Here is a 23233-nt window from a genome sequence, read left to right as displayed (position 1 = left end):
CGTGTTTATTGAGCAATTACTGTGTGCTGAGCACTGGACTAAGCGCTTGGAAAGTGCAACATGGCGTCTTATTGAGGCAGGCTGCGCGTCCCGAACGGAAGGGGTGGAGCGGCCGCCTCAGGCTGGCCCGCCCGCTCGACGTGATGACGTAAGGGGCGTGCGCGCGCCCGGGAGGGGGCGGAGTCTCCCCCCGGAAGTAGGCGGTGGCAAGGCCCGGTGCGGTCGCTGGTTTCCCCCTCTTGTGCTCCGGAGCGCCCCCCGCAGGCCGCGGCAGCAGCAGCAGCAGCATGGTGAGGACCCCGCAGGCCTCGGGCCGGGCACACGAGCGCTTATCACAGGGCTCTGCGCCCGGGAACCGCTTGATCAATCAATCAATCAATCGTATTTATTGAGCGCTTACTCATCATCATCATCAATCGTATTTATTGAGCGCTTACTCTGTGCAGAGCACTGTACTAAGCGCTTGGGAAGTACAAATTGGCAACATCTAGAGACAGTCCCTACCCAACAGTGGGCTCACAGTCTAGAAGGGGGAGACAGACAACAAAACCAAACATACTAACAAAATAAAATAAATAGAATAGATATGTATAAGTAAAATAAATAAATAGTGTGTGCAGAGCACTGTACTAAGCGCTTGGGAAGCACAAGTCGGCCTGATCGGTGACACTGGTTGAGACGGAAGGGAGGCGCACGTGGGGGAGCGGGCCGGGCCCCTCTCCGGCTCCATTAGTAGTCATAATAATAATAATGGCACTTATTAAGCGCTTACTACGTGCGAAGCACTGTTCTAGGCGCTGGGAAGGTTACAACGTGATCAGGTTGTCCCACAGGGGGCTCACGGTCTTAATCCCCATTTTACAGATGAGGGAACTGAGGCCCAGAGAAGTGAAGTGCCTTCCCCACAGCACCTGTATATATGTATATATGTTTGTACATATTTATTACTCTATTTATTTTACTTGTACATATCTATTCTATTTATTTTATTTTGTTAGTATGTTTGGTTTTGTCTCCCCCTTTTAGACTGTGAGCCCACTGTTGGGTAGGGACTGTCTCTATATGTTGCCAGTTTGTACTTCCCAAGCGCTTAGTACAGTGCTCTGCACACAGTAAGCGCTCAATAAATACGATTGATTGATTGCCCAAGGGCACACTTGAATCCATGACCTCTGACTCCAAAGCCCGGCCTCTTTTCACTGAGTCACGCTGTAATTATAATAACAATAATGACCAGAATGACGGTGGTGTTTATTATGCTCTTACTATGTGCCAGACATTAATAATAATAATAATAATGGTATTTGTTAAGCGCTTACTATGTGCCAGACACTAATAATAACAATGATGGTATTTGTTAAGCTCTTACTATATACCATACAGTAATAATAATGATGATGGTGTTTGCTAAGCGCTTACTCCGTGCCAGGCACTAATAATAATTATAATAATGATGGTATTTGTTAAGCGCTTACTATGTGCCAGACACTAATAATAATAATGATGATGGTATTTGTTAAGCGCTTACTATGTGCCAGACACTAATAATAACAATGATGGTATTTGTTAAGCTCTTACTATATGCCAGACATTAATAATAATGATGATGGTGTTTGCTAAGTGCTTACACTGTGCCAGACACTAATAATAATTATAATAATGATGGTATTTGTTAAGCGCTTACTATGTGCCAGACACTAATAATAACAATGATGGTATTTGTTAAGCTCTTACTATATGCCAGACATTAATAATAATGATGATGGTGTTTGCTAAGTGCTTACTCTGTGCCAGACACTAATAATAATTATAATAATGATGGTATTTGTTAAGCACTTACTATGTGCCAGACACTAATAATAATAATAATGATGGTATTTGTTAAGCACTTACCATGTACCAGACACTAATAATAATAATGATGGTATTTGTTAAGCTCTTCCTATATGCCAGACATTAATAACGATGATGATGGTATTTGCCAAGCACTTACTATGTGCCAGACACTAATAATAATAATAATAATGATGATGATGATATTTGTTAAGCGCTTACTATGTGCCAGACATTAATAATAATAATAATGATGGTATTTGTTAAGCACTTACTATGTGCCAGACACTAATAATAACAGTGATGGTATTTGTTAAACTCTTACTATATGCCAGACATTAATAATAATGATGATGGTGTTTGCTAAGTGCTTACTATGTGCCAGACACTAATAATAATAATAATAATGATGATGATGGTATTTGTTAAGCGCTTACTATGTGCCAGACACTAACAATAATAATAATAATAATGATTGTATTTGTTAAGCACTTACTATGTGCCAGACACTAATAATAATAATGATGGTATTTGTTAAGCTCTTACTATATGCCAGACATTAATAATAATAATGATGGTATTTGTTAAGCGCTTACTATGTGCCAGACACTAATAATAATAATAATAATGGTGATGGTATTTGTTAAGCACTTACTATGTTCCAGACACTAATAATAATAATAATGGTATTTGTTAAGCGCTTACTATGTGCCACTCATAATAATAATAATAACGATGATGGCATTTGTTAAGTGCTTCCTGTGTGCCAGACACTAATAATAATGATGGATTTGCTATGTGCTTATTATGTGCCAGACACTGTAATAATAATAATAATAATGGTATTTGTTAAGCACTTACTATGTGCCAGACAGTAATAATAATAATGATGGTATTTGTGTAAGCTCTTACTATATGCCAGACATTAATAATAATAATGATGGTATTTGTTAAGCGCTTGCTATGTGCCAGACACTAATAATAATAATAATAATAATGATGATGGTATTTGTTAAGCACTTACTATGTGCCAGACACTAATAATAATGATGGATTTGCTAAGTGCTTATTATGTGCCAGACACTGTAATAATAATAATAATAATGGTATTTGTTAAGCGCTTACTATGTGCCAGACACTAATAATAATAATAATGATGATGGTATTTGTTAAGCACTTATTATGTGCCAGACACTAATAATAATGATGGATTTGCTAAGTGCTTATTATGTGCCAGACACTGTAATAATAATAATAATAATAATGATGGTATTTGTTAAGCGCTTACTATGTGCCAGACACTGTAATAATAATGATGGTATATGTTAAGCGCCTACTATGTGCCAGACACTGTAATAATAATAATAATAATAATAATAATTATGGTGTTTATTAAGCGCTTACTGTGTGCCAGACACTGTAGTAATAATAATAATAATGATGATGGTATTTGTTAAGCTCTTACTATGTGCCGGACACTGATAATAATAATTGTGGTATTTGTTAGGCTCTTGCTATGTGTCAGACACTGTAAAAATAATAATAATAATGATGGTATTTTTTAAGCGCTTACTGTGTGCCAAGCACTGTTCTAAGTGCAGGGGTAACAATAATAATGCTAGCATTCATTAAGTGCTTACTGTGTGCAAAGCACTGTTCTCAGCACTGGGCACTGTTCTCAATACGGGGGGGATACAAGGTAATCAGGCTGTCCCATGTGGGGCTCACAGCCTCCATCCCCATATTACAGATGTGGTAACTGAGGCACAGAGAAGTGAAGTGACTTGCCCAGAGTCACACAGCTGACAAGGGGCAGAGCTAGGATTAGAACCCACAACCTCTCACTCCCAAGCCCGGGTTCTTTCCACTGAGCCACGCTGCTTCCCAGCGCTCAGAACAGTGCTTTGCACATAGTAAGCGCTTAACAAATGCCATCATTATTATTATTCTAATCACTGTACTAAGCGCTGGGGCAAATACAAGCAAATCGGATTGGACACAGTCCCTGTCCCACGTGGGGCTCACCGTCTCAGTCCCCATTTTACAGATGAGGTAATTGAAGCATAGAGAAGTGAAGTGACTTATCCAAGGCCACACTGTGGGCAAGTGGCCGAGGTGGGATTAGAACCCATGACCTTCTGACTCTCTGGCCCAGGCTCTAGTATGCCATACTGCTTCCCCAATTAGTGTCTCAGGAGCTTTACCCTTTGGGGGAAAGGGCAGAGCTTCCCAAACTGTCAAAGCTATAATCCCAGCTCCACCACTGATCTGCGGTGTGACCTTGGGCAAGTCATTTAATTTCTCTGTGCCTCAGTTACCTCAACTGTAAAATAGGGATGAAGACTTTGAGCCCCATATGGGACAATCTGATTACCCAGTGCTTAGAACAATGCTAAGCAGCGTGGCTCAGTGGAAAGAGCCCGGGCTTTGGAGTCAGAGGTCATGGGTTCAAATCCCGGCTCCACCAACTGTCAGCTGTGTGACTTTGGGCAAGTCACTTAACTTCTCTGGGCCTCAGTTCCCTCATCTGTAAAATGGGGATGAAGGCTGTGAGCCCCCCGTGGGACAACCTGATCACCTTGTAACCCCCCAGTGCTTAGAACAGTGCTTTGCACATAGTAAGCGCTTAATAAATGCTATCATCATTATTATTATTAACAGATTCATTCATTCGGTTGTATTTATTGAGCACTTACTGTGTGCAAAGCAAATACCATGATAATAATTATTATTATTATGTGGGACAGGGACCGTGTCCAACATGACTAACTTGTATCTACCCCAGTGCTTAGAACAGTGTTGGTGCATAGTAAGCGCTTAACAATCTCCTCATCCCCAAACTTCTCTTCTCTATTTGCAACAAAATTCTAGGTTTAGGAAGGGAAAGTATACATTTCATTCTATCTATTTCCCCAACCATTCCCTCTGACCTGCCGTGATTGGAGAATATGTGGGCTCTGGGTACATCATCTGACCTTGCCAAACCTAGATTTCTCCATTAATTTAATCAATCAATCAACTGTATCTATTGAGCACTTACTATGTGCAGAGCACCATACCAAGTGCTTGGGAGAGCACAGTACAACAGAATTAGTGGACATGTTCCCTGCCCATAGCAAGTTTACAGTGTAGAGACAAGCTCAATCTATAACATTTATTGAGCATCAGTTCTGCAGAGCAAATAATGGTGAGAAAAGTGTAATAGAATTAGACTGTCATCTCTCCACCCCATGCCCTCCCCAGCTACCACTTAAGCACGTTATTATGGCATTTAAGTGCTTACTATATGCTAGGCACTGTACTAAGTGCTGGGGCAGATACAAAATAACCAGGGTTGACACAGTCCCTGTCTCACATAGGTTTCACAGTCATAATCCCCATTTTACAGGTGAAGTAACTGAGTCACAGAGAAGCACTTCCACATCGCCTAAGCACTTGGGAACACCCTTTCCCCACCCCCACGTGTCTTTATACTTCAATGCTTCCTCCTACCTGTAATTTAGTATCTACCTCTTCCCCAGGATGTAAGATCCCTGAGGGCAGGGATCATATCTACAATTCTTTTGTACTCTGTATACAGTTGGTGCTCAATAAATATGCTTGATTAATAGACTTTATCCCAACCCTTTGTCAAGTGCACATGGGCTTGGAAAACATAATGGAATAAAAATGTTGTCATTTGTATTCAGGTGCCCTAAAGCACTTCCAGAAATGTTACAATTGCAAAACCCCTATTGTCATATCAAGTGTCCACTGCAGATTTCAGAGCATCTTCTTCACTTCCACGTACTTATTGGGGGGCCCTCAATTCTGCCATCAGCAATATGTAGCTTTGGTTTGATTTTTTTAGGTTTAAAATAAATGTGTTTCTTTTAAAGCCTCACAAGAAGAAGAAGCCTTTCATAGACAAGAAGAAAGCTGTGTCTTTTCACCTCGTGCATCGGAGTCAAAGGGACCCTTTAGCAGCTGATGACACTGCACCCCAAAGAGTTCTTCTGCCTGCACAGAAGGTATGGTGGGGATTGTTCATTACCATTCTCTGGGTAGTTTGCTACGGGTTTCCCATTTTTTCAGTGAACCATGTGCCATGTTGGATCATTTTTTGGAGACGAGGGTGGATTTCTGGTTTTTTTAATAATCTAACAAAACTTAAAAAGCCCTCCTGTGGAATTGACATTTTGCTCTAATTGATCCCCTATGGCTGCCAAGGCCAAAAGTATGAAGTGTTTAAGTTTCCGTCTTTCTACTAGGGCTGGCTTGAGACGATGAGAGAGGAAGCCACTGAGGGGTTGGATTTATAAACAGTAAGTGAGAAATTTCCATGGGAAACAGGAGATAGATCAGGAAACAGAAGAGTGTTGAAGGGGCGATGAGGAGGAGATTTGGGGAAGTTAATGCCTGATGGCTTTTGTTTTAGTAACAAAGTTGTTGGCCAAGTCTTCAGGAGTTGCGGCGGGGGTAGTGATGAGGAGGTGTGCTTCAGGAGAACATCGGAAGGTTTGGAAGAGCTGGTGGGGATTGTGGGTGTGTGCCAGTGAAGGAGGAATAACAGAGTTGTCAAGCAAAAACCAAAGTTGAGTTTAAGTATGGGAGAATGAATTAATAGTGGGAGAAGTTGGCCCAACGTGTAGATTTTTGCCAGCTGTGTTCAGCTGCTTGGGCTCAGGAACAGAAGAAGGGGACTGTGGCAGTGATCCCTCTAGGTACTTGGGTGCTCACCCTGCCCTGATGATAACATGTATGTATAAATCTCAAAAATCAAGTAATAATAATAATAATCATGGTATTTAAGTGCTTACTATGTGCGAGGTACTGTAGTAAGCTCTGGGGTAGGTATATGCAAATTGGGTTGGACACAGTCTCTTTTACATTTTACAGATGAGGTAATTGAGGCCCAGTGAAGTGACTTGCCCAAGGTCACATTGCAGACAGTGGCAGAGCAGAGATTAGAACCCATGACCTTCTGACTCCCCAGTCCGTGCTTTATCCACTATGCCATGCTGCTTTTCTGCGTGGTGTGCTTTCCCTCACCTCTAATATATTTTTATGTCTGTCCCCCCTTCTATATTACAAGCTCCTCGAAGGCAGGGATTGAGTCTACTAACTATTATACTCTCACTGGAGCTTAGTACAGTGCTGGGCACAGAATAAAGTACTCAGTAAATATTGTTGATTTGCTTGGATGTGAGAACAACAGAGAGATAAAGGGGGAGAGGGGTCGAAGTTGATGGAGAAAGTGGCTGAGGCCTGGGAGCCCAGGAAAGGTGCAGTGGCCAGGGATAGGTTAAATGGATCCAGAATATGGAAGTCATGGTGCAGGGTGAGGACCAAATTTAAGGGGCAGGGAGTGTGGCAGAGGTGGAAGGTTAGAAAGTTGTGATTACAAAGTGGTAAGAAAGGGTCAGTGAAGTCAGGGGTGAGGCCTGGGAGATGGTTAGATCAAGAGTGCATCCATGCCAGTGAGTGTTTTGAGAAGAAGTGAGGGAGCGGTCCGTGGAGGAGGAGAGGAGGGAGGATGTGGGTGACTGGGTTGGGGCAATGGACTCATCAACATGGAGTTTAAAGCCCCAAGTATTAGAATGGGAGCAGGAAGTGAGAGCAGAAGGTGAGAAAAGTATTAAAATCAGAGAGAAATGTAGAGGGGGCCGGGATGATGGGAGTTAACGGCAGCTAGTAGCCATAGAGATTGGGAGAGATGGATGATGTGGAATTAAAAGAAAGAGAGGGACAGAGGGTCTGAAATGGAGTGAAAGCAACACTGTGGGGTGAGGTAGACTCCACCATTTTTCCCTCTGAGCCAGAGAGAAGAGGAGAGAGAGAAATCTGGAGAGACAGTGTCTTCAGGTGAGAACCTAGTCTCTGTGATGGTGAGGAGGAAGGGGAAGTGGCTCATGGAGGATTGGGGATTCCATAAGCTATAGCAGTATTGTTCTGTGGGAGTGGAGCCTGAAGGAGGATGCTGGGAGGGGAGGCAAGGGATGGGGGTGAGGAGTCAGAGGTTCTTGAAAGGAAAGGAGGACATGGAGAGAGGGGGTGGGAAGGAGGAGAGGAGACACTCGGTGAGACCAGGTCAAGGGGTGCCACGGCTGCCCCTCCTCTCAGCAGTCTCAAAATTGAAGAGTGGCTTTGGGTGAAACGGGGAGGTCTGCCCTGCACAGGGTGTTCGTTGGCCTGGAGGTCTGGTTGATCTGCCATGGTTTCTGGTGCCTTTGAGTCCTCTGCTCTATTCAAAGAAGTGTCTAGGGGTAGCCCTGACCTCCGGGTTATGTGCATTTTAGTACTAATCAGAAGACTGCAAAATCGGGTGCCTGTCGTGTTTACTAATCCACTTTTTTTTTTTTAAACAATTCAAGGCTGAGCTAGAAGAAAGGAGAGCCGAACAGAGGAAGTACGGCGTGTTCTTTGATGATGACTATGACTATCTGCAGCACTTGAAGGAAGCCTCTGGGCCCTCAGAGCTTGTCCCATCACAGGCATTTAGTCTCCAAGACAGGAATGATGAGCTAGAAGAAACTCTGCCGCTTCCAGTAAGGATTTGAAACATTTTTGATCATTCTTGGCATTAATTTAATTGCTTCTGAGAGTCGTATTTGTCAAAGAGAGGAAGCGACACTTCAAATGTAATGCCATGGAAGTGTTCTCAGGTCCTGCATGCTGCAGACCAATTTAGTTCCTGACTGGCAGGGTACTCAAGTCTTTTATACTCTAGGAGAAGTGTGCAAATTGAACTTATCTCATTGCCTCTGATTTTCTTGCACTATTTTAAAATGCAGTCCTTTTTGTTTCTTTCTACAATGAGTAGCAGAGACATTTTGTAAAATTAATCATCCGTGCGTATTGGGCACTTACTGTGTGCAGAGCACTGTACCAAGTCTTGGGACAGAAATGGAAAAAAAACGACAACATCTTCAGTATCTGTGTATTCCACGCTCTTCAGATGGTCGCTATGTTGGGATTCCAGGCACTTGTCGTGTCCCCCTTGACTGCTGCATCAGCCTCTGCCAGATATCCCTGCCTTCAGTTTCTCCAGTGTGTACTAAATTCTGCTGCCTGGATCATTTTTCTAAAATGTGCTTTACACATCTCCCCACTCGCAGAAACCTTCAGTGGTTTCCCATCCCTGTCCATATTCATTCATTCATTCAATCATATTAATTGAGCGCTTACTGTGTGCAGAGCACTGTACTAAGCGCTTGGGAAGTACAGGTTGGCAACATATAGAGACGGTCCCTACCCAACAGTGGGTGGGCTCACAGTCTAGAAGGGGGAGACAAAGAACAAAATGAAACATTAACAAAATAAAATAAATAGAATAAACGTACAAATAAATAGAGTAATAAATACGTACAAACATATATACAGGTGCTGTGGGGAGGGAAGGAGGTAAGGCGGGGGAATGGGGAGGGTGAGAAGGAGGGGGCTCAGTCTGGGAAGGCCTCCTGGAGGAGGTGAGCTCTCAGTAAGGCCTTGAAGGGAGGAAGAGAGCTAGCTTGGCAGATGTTGGGAGGGAGGGCATTCCAGGCCAGGGGGATGATGTGGGCTGGGGGTCGACGGCGGGACAGGTGAGAACGAGGCATGGTGAGGAGATTAGTGGCAGAGGATCGGAGGGTGCAGGCTGGGCTGTAGAAGGAGAGAAGGAAGGTGAGGTAGGAGGGGGCGAGGTGATTGAGAGCCTTGAAGCCGAGGGTGAGGAGTTTTTGCCTGATGCATAGGTTGATTGGTAGCCACTGGAGATTTTTGAGGATCAAGCAGAAACTCATGACCATTGTCTTTAAGGCACTCCATCAGCTCTGTCCCTCCCTCCTTCCACTACACCCCAGTTCGCCATCTCCGTTCCTTACAAGCTTACCTACTCTCACTGCCTCAGTCTCATCTCTCTCGTTGCCTTCCTCTTGCTCACAGTACTCACCTGCTGGAACTTCCTCCCCGTTTGCTACACACAGCGGCTCTCCCCATCTTCGAAGTCTTCCTGAAAGCACATCTCCAGGAAGTCTTCCCAGATTAATCACTTATCTGATCACTTTCTATCCGCCCAACTGTCACTTAAGCCCTTCTGTGCCACCTAAGCACTTGGTCCTCACACTCCTCATAGTACTTTCATCCATTTCTTGTATGCTCTACTACTGTTCCTAACAGTAATTTACTTAAATGTCTGTTTCTCCCCCTTGATTGCAGACCCTTTGTGGGCAGGGATTGGGACTTGTCACTATTGTAGTCTCCCAAGTGCTTAGTTCAGTGCTCTGCACGCAGTAGGTGCTCAGTAAATGAAGTTAATTGATCAATAGAGCCATTTTCCAAAATTCAAAACGCAACACATTTCAATAGGGGTCTGATTTTATTGAACTGAAGTAGTACTATCACAGGCTTTAGTCAGCCCGTCATTATGGTTGATAGTGGTGATCCCTCTAGACTGTAAGCTTGTTGTGGGCAGGGAATGTGTCTGGTAATTATTCTATCGTACTCTTCCAAGTGCTTAGCACAGTGCTCAATAAATGATTGATTGAATGAATGATTTTGGGAGAGTACAAATCAATAGTGTTGTTAGACACGATCCCTGCCCACAAGGAGCTTACAGTCTTGTGGGGGAGACAAACCCTAAAGTAAATTACAGTAAGAAGGGGGAAAGAGAGGGGAACATGTACATAAGTTAGAGCTTAAGTAATAGGGCATGTAAACCATGTACATAAGGGCTATGGAAGGCTGTAGCTATTGAAGTGCTTAGTTGGCACCAGAGTGCTGAAGTAGTTGGATGGAAACTAATTGGGAAAGGTCTCCTGGAGAAGATGTGATTTCAGGTGGGACAGAATCCCATTGCCCCGCTTCCTCTGTCTTTGTTCATAGCTGAGGTGGAAAAGGCAGGTGGGTCCTGATTCTGATCTTTGTGGCCCTCTACCAGGGGCCATATATCAGATAATTGCTCTCCCCAACTTCAAAACCTTCTCAAAGGTACATCTCCTCCAAGAACCCTTACCTAAATTCTCCTCTCCTCTTTTCCCACTCCCTTCTGTGCTTCTCTTACTTGCTCCTTCATTCATCCTCCTCCCAACCCCACAGCACATATGTATATATCCATAATTTATTTATCTATTTACTTTATTTAATTATATTAATGTCTGTCATTTCCTCTAGACTATGAGCCTGTTATGGGCAGGAATGTGTCTATTGTTCTCTCCCCAGTGCTTAGTACAGTGCCACAGTGCTTTGCACACAGTAAGCGCTCAATAAATATGATTGATTGAATGAATGAAAGGGGTCCGAAAAGCTACCCAGACATCCTGACTGTCCTGGAGGCCCGCTAAACAGTCTTCCCTCAACTCAGAAAATTAGGTCACAAGGGGACACTGGGATGTGGGTATACCACAAGTAATCCTGAAGATCATCCCACATTACTGGATCCCGCACTAGGGGAGAGCCTTTCTTAACCCACAGTCCAGTCAATTCTCTGATAACCCAGGCATTAAAGAAAACCCACATTGTGTTATGCCCGCTTTGACCCAAGTGCGTATGTGCACAACCTGGGTCATCGAATCATGTTCTGTCCACCTGGATGCATGTTAGAAGCACGTTCCCTGATTCTCCAGCCACACTCTATCCTTATGGCATGATGAAAATATGTGCTATGGGAGAACTGACTGTATATCCAATGCTATAACATTGCTGAATGAGGGGGTTTACTGCATTTAAAGACTGCTCCTAATTTGATTCTGACTTTTTTTAAAAAAATTGGAGAGGCCAGAGGCTTTCCCATCTTAACAATAATAATAATTGGTATTTAAGTGCGTACTATGTATCAAGCACTGTACTAAGTGCTAGGGTGATACAAGATAATCAGGTCCCATCTAGGGCTCACAGTCTAAGTAGGAGGGAGAAAAGGTATTGAGAAGCAGCAAGGCCTTGTGGAAAGAGCACGGGCCTGGGAATCAGAGGATGTGTGATCTAATCATGGCACCAGTACTTGCCTCCTCTGTGAGCTTGGGCAAGCCTCTTAACTTTCCAGTACCTTGTTTGCCTCATCTGTAAAGTGGGGAGTCAATCCTACTCCCTCCTGCTTAGACCATGGAACAGGAACTGTGTTCAACTTGATTAACTCGTATCTACACTAGCACTTACAAAAGTGCTTGGCATAGGGTAAGTGCTTAACAAGTACCATAAAAAATATCGCCATTTTGCAGATGAGGAAACTGAGGCACAGAGAAATTAAGTGGCTTTCCCAAGGTCACACAGCAGGTACGTGGCAGAGCCTGGTTTAAAACCCAGGTTCTCTGACTCCCAGGCCATTAGGCCTCACTGTTTCCCTATTCTTAATTTGGTTTGGGTGGTCTCCCCTGTAGAAAATGACTACTGTGGAAATCCAGTCTGAGGATGCAGTGTTTTCTTTCCTGTATCACCTCAAGCTATCTGTGTTTTTAATTCTATCAGGTAAGAGGTCATAGATGACTCGAAGTGAATGTAGTGTCGCATTCGCCCTCTATCCCTATAGGTCATAATTGTCCAAGTCTTTGTTTCCAAGAATAATGGCGTTATGAAAATTATGAAAACTAATTTTTATATAGAATAATGGTAGAAAGCTAAACATGTCACTTTTTCTAGAACCCCAGAATTAACTTGCCTTCATCAGTGTTTGCGTCTGCATTTGAGGAAGATGTGGGACTTTTAAATAAAGCAGCTCCCGTTTCAGGTACTGTGGATTTTGTTTTACTTGTTGCCTAAGAGAAATGTTTTGTAGTTTTGCTAGGGCAAGGTGATATGGAGTGTCAGTTGTGTTTGTTTATTTTTAATGGTATTTGTTAAGCCCTTACTTTGTGCCTGGCACTGTTTTAAGTGCTGGGGGTAGATACAAGCTAATCACGTTGGGCACAGTCCCAGTCCCAGTCCCCTATGGGGCTCACAGTCTTAATCCCCGTGCTATAGATAAGGTAACTGAGGCATAGAGAATCAATCAATCAATCAATCAATCAATTGTATTTATTGAGCGCTTACTGTGTGCAGAGCACTGTACTAAGCGCTTGGGAAGTACAGGCTGGCGACATATAGAAACAGTCCCTACCCAACAGTGGGCTCACAGTCTAGAAGGGGGAGACAGAGAACAAAACCAAATATACTAACAAAATAAAATAAATAGAATAGATAGGTGCAAGTAAAATAAATAAATAAATAAATAAAGTAATAAATATGTACAAACATATATACATATATACAGCTGCTGTGTAGAGAAGTGAAGTGATTTGCCCAAGGTCATACAGCAGACAAGGGGCAGAGCCCGGATTAGAACCTAGGTCCTCTGACTCCCAGGCCCATGCTCTTTTTCACTAGGACATGCTGCCTCTGGTTGTTATTCCATTTAATAACCATTTAATAATGTAATAATTGATTTTGCCACTGGCCTGGAACACCTTCCCTCTTCATATCCAACAGATGATCAGTCTCCCCACCTTCAAAACCCTATTAAAATCATATCTCCTCCAAGAGGCCTTCCCCAACTAGGCTTTCATTTCCTCTTCTAAATAATAATAATAGTAATTGTGGTATTTTTTAAGTGCTTACTATGTGCCAGGCACTGTACTAAGCGGCGAGGTGGATCCAAGCAAATCGGGACCAATTCCCTCGTCCCCGTATTCTGCATCACCCTTGCACTTGGATTTGCACCTTTTATTCACTCCTCCCTCAGCCCCACAGCACTTATGTACATGTCTGTAATTTCTTTATATTAATGGATGTCTCCCCTCTCCCCACCCCTAGACTAAGCTTGTTGTGAGTAGGTAAAGTGTCTACCAACTCTGTTGTACTCTACTCTCCCAAGAGCTTAGTGCTCTGTGCATAGTAAGTGCTCAAACACCATTGATTGATCTCCACTGAAGAAATACTCAATAAATACAATTGACTGACTGCTCTTATGTGCCCACCTACTTAATAATAATAAGAATGATGGTATTTATTGGCTTACTATGTGCCAAGCACTGTTCTAAGCACTGGAGTAGATACCAGGTAATTACGTTGTCCCACGTGAGGCTCATAGCCTTCAAACACAAAAAAACTTCCAATCAACACCAAGAAAGGATGAGTTAAATTCTACCTATTTTAAGGTTTGTGGGAATAATCTAAAACTAGATTTAATGATGACTCGTGTATGTCTGCAACATCCTTTTGTTCCATGCAGTTCTGAAGAACTAAATTTACACACCCTTCAAAGAGGGAGAATCTAGACTGTGAGCCCGTTGTTGGGTAGGGACCGTCTCTATATGTTGCCAGCTTGTACTTCCCAAACGCTTAGTACAGTGCTCTGCACACAGTAAGCACTCAAATACGATTGAATGAATGAATGAACAAGTTTTTTAAACCTCATTTTCAGTTGAGGAAATTGAAGCACAGAGAAATTAGTGACTTGCTCTAGGTCATACAGCAGGCAAATGGCACAGTCCAGGATTAGAGCCCAGATCCTCTGACTCCCAGCCCCATGGTCTTTCCACTAGGCCACACTTCTTTATACTCAATAGAGTATCATTGTATAGAATGTGCATGAGTGCTGTGGGCATGGTATGGTTGCCCAAGTGCCTAGTTGGGGAAATAAGGTGAGGAGATAAGAGATTAATAAAGGAAAGCTTGCTGGAGAAAATTTGACTTCAGAAGCATTTTGAAGACAGAGAGCAGCGGTCTACTGGATGTGAATTGCTGTAATTTCTATTAATGTCCATCTCCTCTAGACTGTAAGCTCCTTGTGGGCAGGGAATGTGTTTGTTTACTGTAATATTGTACTCTCCCAAGTGCTTAGTACAGTGTTTTGCACACAGTAAGTACTTAATAAACGTGAGTGAATTTAATTGAAGGAGGAGTTCCAGGTTCAAAACAATGGGCAAAACAAGTGATCTGGGAAGCAGAGTGAAGTATGTACTGGAAAGGGGAGAGACTGGAGGCAGGGAGATTTATGAGGAGGCTGATGCACTAGTTGAGTAGCAATATGACCGACCTGGTGTTATTCATTCGATCGTGTTTATTGAGCTCTTACTCTTACTGTGTTCAGAGCACTGTACTGAGCACTTGGAAAGTACAGTTCAGCAACAAATAGAGATAATCCGTGCCCACAACCGGCTCACAGTCTAGAAGAGGGGAAACAGGCATCAAAACAAGCAAACAGGCATCAATAGCATCAATATAAATAAATAGAATTATAGATCTTCTAGACTGTGAGCCCACTGTTGGGTAGGGACCGTCTCTATATATTGCCAACTTGTTCTACCCAAGCGCTTAGTACAGTGCTCTGCACACAGTAAGTGCTCATTAAATACTATTGATTGATATATTCACATCATTAAATAAATAGAATTATAAATATGTACACATACACAAGTGCTATGTGGGGGAGGGTGGTAGAGCAAAGGGAGCAAGTTGGATCAATGGGAAGGGGAAGGGGAGCAGGGAAAAGGAGGGGCTTAGTCTGGGAATTTGGATGGATAAGAAAGTTGTGGACAGGGAATGTGTCTGCCAACTTTTTTGTGTTATACTCCCCCAAGAGCTTAGTACAGTGCTTTGCACACAGTAAGCCCTCAATAAATACGAATGAATTAATTAATTAATGCCCTTGACTGTAAGCTCATCTCTATGCTGTAAACTCATTATGGGCAGGGAGTGTATCTGCTAATTCTGTTATAGTGCACTCTACTAAGGCTTTAGTAAAGTGATTTGCCCATAGTAAGTGCTCAGTGAATACCATTGATTGATTGATTGCTCTGCACATAGTAAGCACTCAAAAAATACCACTGATGATGATGTTGAAAGGAGCAGATTCCAGAAATGTTGTAAAGGAAGAACCGATGGGATGTGGGGCCTGATTGAATATAGACATTGAAAGAGAGAGAGGAGTTAAATACTATGTCAAGATTGCGAGCTTGAGAGATGGGAAGACTGATGATGTAGTCAGCACTGCTGGCAAAGCTAGATGGAGGAGAGAATTTGGAAGGGAAGATGAGCTGAACATGTTGAGGTAGAGGTACTGGCAGGACATCTGTATCTTGAAGGCAGGAGGCGATTCAAGTTTGCATCAGGGCTAGTAAGAATGGGAAGTCACCTCGGTAGAGGTGGTAGCTGAAGCGGTCAGAGCAGATGAGCTCCCCAAGGAGGTAAGTGTAAATTTAAATTAGAAGGTGACCTCAGAGGAGAGCCTCGAGCCTAAAGGGACACCCACAGATGGGAGTGGGAGATAGAGGAGAGGCTGGCAAAAGAGACCGAGAAGGAGGAACTAGAAAGATGGGAGGAGAACCAGGAGAGGAACTCAGGTCAGATGATGTTTGTTGGAAAAGATGGCAGGCCACAGTGCCGAAGGCAGGCTCAAAAAACTGGATGGCGTAGAGTCTCTTTGATTTTTTTTAATGGTATTTAAGCGCATACTGTGTGTCAAGCAGTGTTCTAAGCGCTGGGGTAGACACAAGCCAATCAGGTTGGACACAGTCCCTGTCCTAGTCGGAGGAAAGAGGATTCAACTCCCATTTATAGATAAGGTAACTGAAACACAGAGAAGTTCAGTGACTTGCCGAAAATCACATGGCAGAAATGTGGTGGAGCTGGGATTAGAACCCAAATCACCTGGGCTCACGCTCTATCCATTAGGCCACACTGCTATGTACACAGAAAGCACTCAATCAGTCACATACTATGTTCCACACACTGTAGTAAGCACTGTACTTATCATGTCATACACCGTCCATGTCCCTCATAGGGCTTGGTCTAGTTAGGAGGGAGAACAGAAAGTGAGCATTCAATACACGGAGTTGTTACTTTCCCAAGGTCAGACAGCAGGCAAGTGATTGAGTCAGAATTAAAACCCAGTTTTGTTCCTCTGTCTCCAAGGCCCGTGCTTTTTCCACCAGGCCACGCGACTGCACTGCTTCTACTGTGGAGATGGTTCTGGTTTTGGGGGATAGTGGTGTGAGGGTGGCAGAGGGTACAGAGTCAAGAGCTGAGGGTGTGGCTTTGTTTGGGTAGAGAGCCCAAATGGAGCCTGGTATAACTGTGGGGAGTGAAGAGATCAGAAGTCTTTCTGTGGCTTTAGTTTCAAAGGGAAGAAAGAACTTGTTTTTCCTATAAACCCCTGAAGAAACTTTTTCAGGCAGCCAAATTTAGATATTGTAAAAGAAAAAGATTTCATTAGACAATCCTTAAACTTTAGAGTTGCCTAAAAATACTTCACACAATCTGTCAGCTCACTAAAATCTTCACCAGCCAAAGGAATTTTTCCCCCATTGCTAGCTGAACCAGCTGTTTTTCCTAGGTGAACTGCGCCTAATTTATTCAAATCGCCATTCCTTCCACTTGAAATGTACTGTTTAGCCTTAATCTCTATTAAAGTCCCACACCCCCATGAAACCTTCACAGATAAACCTCACCCAGCCCTGCTCACTCACTCCATTTAGGTGTATCTCTGTACATCTTTCATTTATCTGCTTTTATTTGCTTTATGCCATGTTTTAAGATCTAGCACTTGTATTGTTAATTGGGTATGTTGTTGCATGGGAACATTAGCCTATGTATTTTCTCTTAAGAAGTGTTAGAAGGAATTTGAAGGCAGAAGGGAGAGTCTGAATTTGTAATATTGGGAGCTGGCAATTCATAGTTATACAATTAATAATTTAAACAGTAAAGCCCAAATCATTGGTGATAATGCTTCTACACCAAAAAGAGACCACCACTTTGCCAATATGAAGTGGTTTGTGCTTTCAACCTGCCTATAGTCATTACCTCGTATTTGCCTCATAGTTGGAATAGAGCGGTATTTGGTTCTGTCTAGGGATGCTGGATGGAGATGGCTGGATGGAGTCGGGTGTGTCTAAGGGCCTGCCATCTGGAGGCAGGCTGTTACTGTGAACCCTGAGTTGTGGGAAGCAGAAAGGCCTCTTGGAAAGAGCAAGGGGCTGGGAGTCAGAGGACCTGAGTTCCAATCCTGGCTCCGGCACTTACCTGCTGTGACACCTTGGGCACCTTGTGTTGTTTAACTTCTCTATGCCACGCCTGTGAAATGGGCATTAATTCCTATTCTCGTCTACTTAGACTAGGAGCCCCATGTGGGACAGGGACTGTGTTCAACTTGATTTACTTGTATCTACCTCAGTGCCTAGATCAATGTTTGACACAGAAGCGCTTAGCAACTACCGTTATTATTATTGCTATAATAATAGTAACAATCCTACTATGCTCTGGCCACTGAGCCATGCTGCTTCTGCCTCACGTTAATTAATTATGGTACTTGTTAAGCGCTTACTAGGTGCCAAGCACTGTTTTAAGCACTGGGGTAGACACAAGACAACCAGGTTGGACAAGGACTCTGTCCCATATGGGGCTCACAGTCTAAGTAGGAGGGAGTAGGATTTAATTCCCATTTTACAGATAGGGCAACTGAGACACAGAGAAGTTGTGATGTGCCCAAGCTCACAAAGCAGACAAGTGGCAGAGCCAGGAATTTATCCCAGGTCCTCTACCAGGCCCGTGCTCTTTCCCCTAGGCCATGCTGCTTCTCTCATGTTCAACGGAATGAAGCAATTCTCAACTTGATAGTGTAAAGCTTTAATCTCAGTAATAAAGATTAGTATTTGGTCATGTTTTTGCAGTTGGGTCGGTCAGGCAGTTGTTTTACAGAACACCTTGGAATCATTTCCTTTTTTGCTTGTTTTTTTTTCCCCTCTACTCCTAGGTCCTCGGTTGGATTTTGACCCTGATATTGTCGCGGCTCTTGATGATGACTTTGACTTTAATAATCCAGACAATCTGCTTGAAGATGATTTCATCCTGCAGGCCAATGACCCAGCAGGAGGAAGGCAGGAGGTTGAGGGTAGTTGGTATGTGGGGCTGACTTCTGGGGGAGAACTCCTGTGAATAGCAATCAATCTGTGATAGTTTTTGAGCACTTACTATGTGCACAGTACTGTACTAAGCATTTGGAAGAGTACAGTACATCAGAATTGACACACACATTCCTGGCCCACAACGAGCTTACTGTCTAGCGAGGGGAGACAGGTATTAAAATAAATAAATAATGTGTAATATGTAATTTAAAAAATAATGCGGAGTGGGGGGGTGGGGGGTTGCAGGTGGGACATATATTAAATGTCCAAAGGCCAAAAATCCAAGTGCAAAGTACAGAAATGATGCAGAAGGGAGAGGGAGCTGGAGAAAAGGGCTTAATCAGGGAAGGCCTCTTGGAGGAGATGTGACTTTAATAATGCTTTGAAGGTGAAGAGGTGGTGGTCTAGCGTATATGAAGCAGGAGGGAGTTCCAGACTAGGGGGAAGACATGGGAAAGGGGTTGATGATGAGATTGCAAAGTGAGTAAGGTGGCACTAGAGGAGCGACATGTGCAGCCTGGGCTGTAATAGGAGATGGGTGAGGTGAGGTAGGAGAGGCAAGTTGATTGAGTGCTTTTAAGGAGTTTCTGTTTGCTGCAGAGGTGGATGGGCATCCATTGGAGGTTCATGAGGAGTGGGAGAAACAGACTGACCTTTTCTAAAGAATGATCCGGGCATCAGAGTGAAGTGTAGACTGGAATGGGGAGGGACAGGAGGCGGGGAGGTCTGCAAAGAGGCAGATGCAGTAGTCAAGGCAGGAGAGGACAAGCGCAAGAATAGTCAACATCACCATTCGTGGTGGAAACGTTAGGCAGCATTTTTTAGCTTCTTGCTCTGAACAAGAAACGGAGAACACTACTAAAAAGAAGAGGGATCTCTGTAAGCTCCTGGTGGGAAGAGATCATGTCTACCAACTCTTTTTGTACTCTCCCAAGCACGTAATACAGTGCTCTGACACAGTAAGCACTCAATAAATGCCGATGGATTACACGTAAAATCTTGTTTAACTATAGCCGGCCCGGCACTTTTTCTACAGCTCAAGACTTGAAGATGACAGTGAGTGGGAAGATGTTGAGAGTGGAAGCGACGAAGAGGAATATGACTCCGAGGGTCCTTTGTCAGATGAAGACGCATCTGCTCAGGGAAAAGCTTATGGAAATATGGAAGAGCTCTTGTTTTTGGAAGAAGAAACAAAAAGTCGCTTCACAGAGTACTCCATGACTTCTTCAGTCATGAGAAGAAATGAACAACTCACACTCCTGGATGATAGGTTTGAGAAGGTCAGGTGGCAAAATTCTTGGAATTCTGAAACCCTCTCTTTTCCCCTCCCCTTATCCCAGTCAGGTGTAGCCCCTGGGGAGTTTCATGAAGAAAGTGAAGGTGTTCCTGCTGCTCACTAAATTCCTCCTCTGGCCAGCTCATTGAGTTCCAGTTCCAAAAGAGAGCTTTTAGACCTCTTTAGAAAATCAGCAATCAGGGGCAAAAAAAAGGCTTCAGGGGTTGAGACCCATTTTATCCTCGTTATCAGTATTTATTGACTGTAGAAGACCATTCTAAATGCCTAAATGACACACAAAAGAAGCATAAGATGAGATCACTCCCCTGGATGAGCCAAAACTCAGATGGGATAAGACAACTAGTGTGATTTGGCAAAAATCCAATTATTTGAGTTACCTTCTGATTTCCTTGCCAGTGATTTAGTAATGCATTTCAGGCAGTGTGGTAATTTGTGCAGCCCCTATAGAACATAAAGTGATCGAAGATGTTAAGTACTTACTATGAGCCCTGGCACTGTACTAAACACTGGGGTAGATATAAACTAATCAGGTGGAATCAGTTCATGTTCCAAGTGGAGCTCATAGTATTAGTCCCCATTTTACAGATAAGATAACTGAGGCACAGAGAAATTGTGTTTTGCCCAAGGTGTCCACAGCCATTAAAACCTTTGGAGTTGCTTTCCCTGCTTCAATGGAGCTAGATATTCTTCTAGTAAAATATCTCGAGGTTGAGGGATCAGTACTCAGTCTTCACATCTATTTTGTATGAGTTTGCCGCATGCTAGAGAAATTAAAAATGTCTTGTTCCTAATGGATTCTTTTAAGCGTCTAATTGTTAGAGGAATCTGCATTATAAATATAAAAAATGCTTCAAAACTGCCCATGAGAAAACAAGCAAATTACTCTGCATTTATAAAAGACTAACAACTATGAAAAATATCCACACAGAAAGAGTCTGTTCAGCGAGTAGGCGGCTCTTAGTGACTTTGATGTCAGTATTCATGATCTGTTTTGCTGTATCTCCATTTTCAGTTCTTTGAGCAGTTTGACGATGATGAGATTGGAGCCCTGGATAATGCAGAATTAGAAGGCTTCATTCATGCTGACAGTGTCCGGCTACAGGAAGTCTTAAATGACTACTACAAGGAGAAAGCAAAAAAGTATGTTGCCTCTCCTTCTACTCAGACATTTCTTGTCAACCCAAACGTGACAGATAGATTTATATAGGACTGGGTAGTCTCAGAAACCCAAGTCCACAAGTTTGGTTGGTTCGTTCATTATGTTGTTAACTTTGTCTCCGTGGGTACCGAGTTGCCTTTGTAACTCTCATGAGAATGATATTTTAAAACCCATCTGCTACCCACCCCTCTGTCATTGCCCTTTCCTTTAACAGGAGTTGAGAAAGGGAAGGGGGAATGTGGTCACTACCTTTTTTTACTGCTTTCCTCCAATTTATTTTGGAAGTAGAGATTAGCCAGAGTGCATTCATATAAGGTTCCATGTCTTCAGGATCTTGTCTCCAGTTCAGTTGGTCACAAAATAGATTTTGTCAGCAGCCAACAAGATAATAATCCCTGGCAGCCATACCAACTCCTTGGATAGCCTGAGGTTGCCATGGTTGGCCAGAAATCCATTGGAGGGGAGGAGCATCACCGGGAGAAAGCAGGACCTAACCAGGCATAGGGACCAGAGGACTTGTGAATGATTTGTTCTTCCATAGATTTTCTTTTATTGTAATCTCAGCACATTATGGACATGAACTTCATTGACGTGTGTGGCTTTTTTTCTTCTGTCTGTAAAACCTCCATAGCTGTGTAAAGTTGGATACTCTAGAGCCTCTTGAAGACCAGAATGGGTCAATGGAGAAGGAAGAGACTGAGGAGGAAGAGATTGTGACAGTAGTTATTGAGGCGCCCAAAGAGAAATGGGATTGTGAATCTATTTTCAGTAAGTATCCTTTGGTTGAGTGTTAAGATATTTATTGAATATATCCTGTTCTCATTACTTGGTTGCCTTAGACTCTGCTCTAGTAAACAGAAGGATTCTGCTTTTAAATTTTGTCTTTGAGCACTGAGCTAGAGAAGGGCACCAAATTTGCACATTGCTAAAACACAGCCTGATTTTGTGCAAGCTAAACAAATCGTGGGATATTATGAGAATGCCTTTTCTCCATTCCACCAGTATCCTAACAAAAGGACAGATTCATCAACTGTCGAATTTTATTGAAAATACAACCTGCTGACCGTTGGTATTTTTCTTTTTCCTTAGGCACTTACTCAAATCTGTATAATCACCCTCAGCTTATCAAGTGTCCTCCAAAGGTAGGCCCTAGTGTGCCCTTTGCTATATGATCAATGAATCAGTGGTATTTATTGAGCGCTTCCTGTGTACTGTGTACTAAGTGTTGGGGGAGAGGCACAGTCCTTACCCAGGAAGGTGGTGGGTAAAGATGAATTGCTCATCTATTGTTAAAATATTCCTTTACAACATTGTGGTATCAATAAGCTATTATTTTTGAAAGTGAGAGGTAGGGAGAAGGGATCGAAAACTTCAGCCTAACATGTTGTTTCTATCTTAGCCCAAAGAAATTCAGCTCTCCTCTAAAACAGGAATTCCGCTGAATGTCTTACCACCAAAAGGACCTACAGCCAAGCAAATGGAACGCATGCAGATGATCAATGACAGTGATCTGCCAAGGGTGTCAACACAGCCACGTTCCAAAAATGAAACCAAAGAAGATAGAAAAGCAAGGAAACAAGCTATAAAAGAAGAACGGAAGGTAAAAACACTGTCAAGTTTATGTCTGTGTCCTGAGGAAAAAGGGGGAATTGATGGTACTTGTGGTAAATCTGAAGGTAATTTGTAATAACATGTAGTAAATTCTTGTGCAGGAACGCAGAGTGGAGAAGAAAGCCAACAAACTAGCTTTCAAGCTGGAGAAAAGAAGGCAAGAAAAAGAGCTACTCAACCTAAAGAGGAATGTTGAGGGTCTCAAACTATGATTGTGGAACCTTCAGAACAAACTGTTCTTTTGTGGACTCCATAGTGTGTTCTGAGTTGGACTGGAGTCAGAAGAAGCAGAACTGACTTCTACCAGATGTGGGGCAGTTGTTTGAATTGCTTTTTTGCCAACACATGTAAACTTTTCTCATTAAATCAATTTGATTTATGAAAGAACATGAGAGATTTATAGACTTGTTCATTTATAGTGAAAGTGAATCATAATTTTGGATTATTATCATTTATTTCATAAAATTAATGGTATTCCTTCACTATCAAATTTTAGAGGTATTT

At 42.8% G+C, this 23233-nt stretch overlaps 1 protein-coding gene across 1 annotated transcript; it reads left to right on the top strand.

Annotated features, from left to right (window-relative positions):
* Nucleotides 1-212: 212 nt before the first annotated feature.
* Nucleotides 213-23123, top strand: LTV1 (LTV1 ribosome biogenesis factor). The gene is made up of 11 exons (XM_038768671.1): nt 213-290; nt 5712-5843; nt 8187-8360; nt 12424-12511; nt 18512-18656; nt 19699-19942; nt 20972-21099; nt 21750-21886; nt 22208-22260; nt 22518-22718; nt 22831-23123. Exons 1-11 carry the CDS (start codon nt 288-290, stop codon nt 22939-22941), a joined length of 1416 nt encoding a protein of 471 aa, XP_038624599.1. The 5' UTR covers nt 213-287; the 3' UTR covers nt 22942-23123.
* Nucleotides 23124-23233: the final 110 nt, after the last annotated feature.

Source organism: Tachyglossus aculeatus, chromosome 2, assembly GCF_015852505.1.
Source record: "Tachyglossus aculeatus isolate mTacAcu1 chromosome 2, mTacAcu1.pri, whole genome shotgun sequence".
Classification (NCBI taxonomy): Eukaryota; Metazoa; Chordata; class Mammalia; order Monotremata; family Tachyglossidae; genus Tachyglossus; species Tachyglossus aculeatus.
This window is presented reverse-complemented; position numbering and strand designations above follow the sequence as displayed.